Raw genomic sequence first — 5,055 nt, 5'->3', positions numbered from 1 at the left:
AAAAATGAACAGTTTAGATCTCTCAATAATTTATTTATTTTTTCAACGTTTATTTATTTTTTTTTGGGACAGAGAGAGACAGAGCATGAACGGGGGAGGGGCAGAGAGAGAGGGAGACACAGAATCGGAAACAGGCTCCAGGCTCTGAGCCATCAGCCCAGAGCCTGATCGGGGCTCGAACTCACGGACCACGAGATCGTAACCTGGCTGAAGTCGGACGCTTAACCGACTGCACCACCCAGGCGCCCCAAGATCTCTCCCTAATTTAAAGAGTAATCTAAATTATAGAGTTCAGGTAGCGCTAACCTCTCAAGTCCTGAGGAGGTTGGCCTTACCACTAATTTCCTCTCTTGTGAATGGTGTGTTTTAAATCTAAATCCAATCATTTTATTCCTTCCTATTTAAGGCTATTGGCGTATTTATCACAATGATTTAGACCTGTGCCTTATTTGGGTTACCGGTTACCTCTGGCTTTAGTGTCAATAACAGCAGCTCACTCCTACAAGATTTAACTTGATTCCCAGAGAAAGAATTTCATTTTTCTGGTTCGCTTTAACTTCCAATCATTATTACTCATATAAGATCCATTTGCAAAGCTATGTATTTGCATTATTATTATTATTTTCTTCTGGTCCCAAGAAACAGAAACTGGCTCTAGTGTGTCCCAGACTGAAAAACTCAATAAAGTAACAAACCTATGCCTCAAGGGGAGAGCAAACATATTTCTAGTTCACCAGTTTATCGGTAGACAGAAAATATTAATATATTTGGGACAGTTCTTTTTTTTTTTTTTTTTTCAAAAAGCTTATGTTTCAAATAGAAGTGACAAGTGAGAAAGAATGATTAGGTTGCAGAATTTTCAAAAGCCTAAACACAGGCTCCAGGAATTTTTTTTTAATTAAAAAAATGTATTATTTATTTTTGAGAGAGAGAGAGAGGACAAGCAGGGGTGGGGCAGAGAGAGAGGGAGACACAGAATCCGAAGCAGCTCCAGGCTCTGAGCTGTCAGCACAGAGCCTGATGTGGGGCCTGAACTCACAGACCGTGAGATCATGACCCGAGCTGAAGTTGGAAGCTTAACCAACTGAGCCACCCAGGCACCCCCAGGCTCCAATTTTTAGCAAAGAAGTAATATGTGTTAATATTTAGGAGAGCCAGACCTTCAGTGCTTTGCAGCTTACCAAGGAAAGCATAAAAGTGGCAAGTTACTACTACTCTCTAGGGGCAGGATCTTTATTTTTATAATTCCTTAACAAAGTATCAATTAAGGGATAAGGAGCCAAACACAGTATAACTGTGATTGCACAATAGATATTAGTGGCTGTTAATAGCATTTATGTTTTCAAAGAACTAAAGTACACTGTCAACTGGTTAAATTATCCAAGATTAATTATTTATAATCCTTTTTCTTTTCATATTCTTTTGTTCTTTTACTGTCAGCACTTACATGATTGGCTAGAGAAGTTGGGATAAAATACCTGACTAGCATATTTTGCTTTTTTAAAAAATAATTCTAATAAAAAGGGTGGAGTGATAAAAATGTGAAATTAATTTGAAGCATGAGACCTAGTGTTTACACTTGGATTTTTATTTGGATATTTGTTACTTTTCTAATTATTTTTTCCCAGTTTTGGGAAAAGGTCCAGTGATAGAGATCCCCAATCCCCTCAGACATGTGACTGCCCACTTACTTAATCTTATTGGATAGAAATTAACTATTACAGAATTTATAAAACAGAAAATGAACTTACTACAAACCAAATACTAACTGAAGAGTTTTTAGGTTTCCTCTGCCCTCTTCTAAACTATGTTAGGAAATACATTACACTCTTTACTTACTGTATGTTTTCATAGGCTTCTGCATTTTTTCCATCATTCATCTCAGATTAACCTGTTCATTTATTGACACCTATCATGTTCTAGAAAATGAAATCAGAGACGGATACCTGGATATTCTCCTGTCTTAAAGTGTTAGGGAGGGGCCCCTGGGTGGCTCGGTCAGTCGAGCCTCTGACTTTTGATTTCGGCTCAGGTCATGATCCCAAAATTGCGCGATGGAGCCCCGAGCTGGGCTCCTTGATAAGAGCAGAGCCTGGCTAAGATTCTCTCCTTCTCTCTATCTCTCTCTCTCCCCTTCTCCCCCGCTCATAGGCTCACTCTCTCAAAAAAAAAAAAAAAAAAAAAAAAATGTTAGGGAAATGAATCGCTAGAAGCACTGTTACTTTTTATTTATTTATTGCTTTGTTTAAAGATTTTAAGGAATCTCTACACCCAACATGGGGCTCAGATTCAACCCCAAGATCAAGAGTTGTACACTCCACTGACTGAGCCAGCCAGGCACCCCTACTTTTTAGTCCTGTGTATTGAGCTGTCATTGTCAAATGACAAATAAGGCCAAAATGCCAGACACTTCACTGTACTACTTCGTGATAACTTAGCAGGGATATCAGTATTCCATAGTAAAGTTGCCTTTCTTAAAAAAAAAAAAAAAAAAAAAAAAGGAGGGGCGCCTGGGTGAAGCGTCCGACTTCAGCCAGGTCACGATCTCGCGGTCCGTGAGTTCGAGCCCCGAGTCGGGTTCTGAGCTGATGGCTCAGAGCCTGGAGACTGTTTCCGATTCGGTGTCTCCCTCTCTCTCTGCCCCTCCCCCATTCATGCTGTGTCTCTCTCTGTCCCAAAAATAAATAAACGTTGGAAAAAAAATTTATAAAAAAGGAAAAAATATATTAGTTTACTATATTAAAATTTTTTCCAGCTTTATTGAGCTACAATTGACATATAACATTTCATACATTTAACATGATGATTTGAAACACTATACATTGGGAAATAATTACCACAATAAGAAAAAAGCAAGGCCATGCCCTTAGTGCCAACTATTACAGGCAGATGCGGCAGGAACATCGTGGAGGAGAGAGAAGAAAAATCCCAAGAAACAATGAGAAACTGTCTTAAAGTAGGAAGAAGTGGAAAGAGTGAATAAAGACACTTCAGTGGCTGGAAAGACAGGAGAGGTTGAAATACCGCCCACTCCTGCTGGACACGATTTTCCAATGTCTATGAATGAGAACTGTAGGTATATGATTCCAGTAGGATTATTTTTTTTAGAAAATTATTTTTACATTTCTAGTACAGTTTAATTTTTCTCTCAACATACATATTTAAACATGTGCATAAGTAATTAAGGATTTCTTTTGATAAATACTGAGATCTACAATGACTTTCAAATTCATCTGGTCTTTTCCTTTCCTAGCTGTCTGAAGTAAGAGTTTAAGAACAACTTTAACGTGGGTCTGTCATCACAGACACGATAAGGGGCGGGGGGACAGATGGTGACAAGGCGGCAGGAACCATTCAAAGAACTCAATAAGAAAACAGTTCTGCGACATTGCAATATTAAAAATTAATGTAGAATACTAATCGGTTAACGATGAACAGATTCTTAATTATTTTGGGATATTCCTCTAATAAGCAGGTTTCTTAACTTTTCTAAGCTTAAATTTCCTTATCTGTAAACGTAAAAGTAATGATGGAACCTATTCTGGAGTTGCTGGAGGGTTAAACGGGAGAATGCACTAGAGCCTAGCTGTAGTTAACACTTTCCTGGTAAACAATTAGTAATTGCCACTATTGGCATTTTCTAATACCCATATTTTTGGCTTATGAGACGCTCGGATAAAGGAAGAGAGCAGGAAACTTGTTTTAATGACTTCTGCACCAGACGCTTCACTAATCTTTAAACCTCCCACGGGCGCCCCCCCCCCCCCGGAGCGGCCGCGCACACCTCGGAGGGGCCCTCAAGCCCGGGCGCGCGATGGTTCCAGTGCTCTCCGGCCACCTCGGCCGCGCCTTCACCCCGCCCAGCTCGTTCCTGTACTCCCCACCCCACGGCCCTCAGCTCCCGACCTCGGGCGGAGAGACGCCAGCACCGCCCACCGGCCGCTACCCGAAAGCCCAAGCTGCCTAACCACACTCGCCTCCCGCTGCCGCCGGGGGCGCTGGGAAGCCCAGGGGCGACGGTGTCGCAAAAGCGTCGCGAAGGCGTCCGTCCTTGGCGGCTCCTGGCCACCTGTATAAGCGGAGCGTGCTGGGTTTTGAAAACTGCTATGGAGGCTGCTGAGCTTCTCCGACGTTGCGGGGACTCCATGGAGAGGCGGCTTGCCAGTGCCCCAGGCTGTTGAGCTCTCGCCGCCTGTGTCCCCACGGCGCGGCCGCAGGGTCATGCTGGCTTTTCGCGTGGCTCGCGGCTCATGGGGGGCCCTTCGCAGCGCCGCATGGGCGCCGGGGGCGCGGCCGGGCAAGGGGCGCGCCCGTGGGTCCCTGTTACGCTCCGTGCCCGGCTGCCTAGGCTGCCTGGTGGAGCGTTGGTGGCTGCGCCCGGCCGCGTTCGGCCTGAGGTTGCCTGGGACCGGCCCGCGAGGCCACTGCTCGGGCGCAGGGAAGGCGGCCCCCGGGCCCGCGGCTGGAGGGGGTGCCGCCGCCGAGGCCCGGGCCGGCCGCTGGGGCCCGGCGAGCTCCGCCAGCCTGGTACGTATCGAGGAGGCGGCGGAGGGCGGCAGCACTGGGTCGTCGTCGCCGGCCCTCTCGGGGCTCGGACCTGGACGCGAATAACGTGCCCTGGCCGGCCCAAGTCGGACATTTCCGATCCAGAACCTGGGAACCGTTTCCCGAAGAGAAGTTATGGGCAGGTCATTATTCAGTTGGGAGGAATTTCAGGGGTGCCAGACGAGTCCACCGTCAGTCTCGGCGGTCAAGTTAGAATCCCTCCTTCCCTACTTGCCTTTCTGTCCGCACCTTTAGCGGGACCGGCCTCTGGATATTGCATTGGTAAAAATAGCCTTCACTTGTCTCATTAAGTCTATTTTTAATTCTCCGAAGCCATTCCCTAATGTTTAGGGCAAGTCAGTAGAAATCTTTAGAAAAGTATGTCAGCCTGTTTTGCTTGTGCAGGTTTGGTTCACTATCGTTTGACCTTTGGTAACCTTAAGTATTATAAGATGAAGGATAATTAAGTTGTAGTTAAAAGACCCTTTAATTTCTTATTATAGAAAAAGA

General features: G+C 45.0%; 1 protein-coding gene across 1 annotated transcript in view; it reads left to right on the top strand.

Moving 5' to 3' along the window:
* Positions 1-4,221: 4,221 nt before the first annotated feature.
* CRLS1 (cardiolipin synthase 1) overlaps positions 4,222-5,055 on the top strand; it is a 25,652-nt gene continuing 24,818 nt past the window's right edge. Inside the window, exon 1 of the mRNA XM_025932271.2 lies at positions 4,222-4,527. Within this exon, the coding sequence (XP_025788056.1) occupies positions 4,222-4,527 (306 nt within the window). The remainder of the gene's footprint in view (positions 4,528-5,055) is intronic.

This window comes from Puma concolor, chromosome A3 (assembly GCF_028749965.1).
Source record: "Puma concolor isolate L17-30 chromosome A3, mPumCon1.1.hap2, whole genome shotgun sequence".
NCBI lineage: Eukaryota > Metazoa > Chordata > Mammalia > Carnivora > Felidae > Puma > Puma concolor.
The sequence above is the reverse complement of the archived record's forward strand: the minus strand, read 5'-3'. Positions and strand labels throughout refer to the sequence as shown.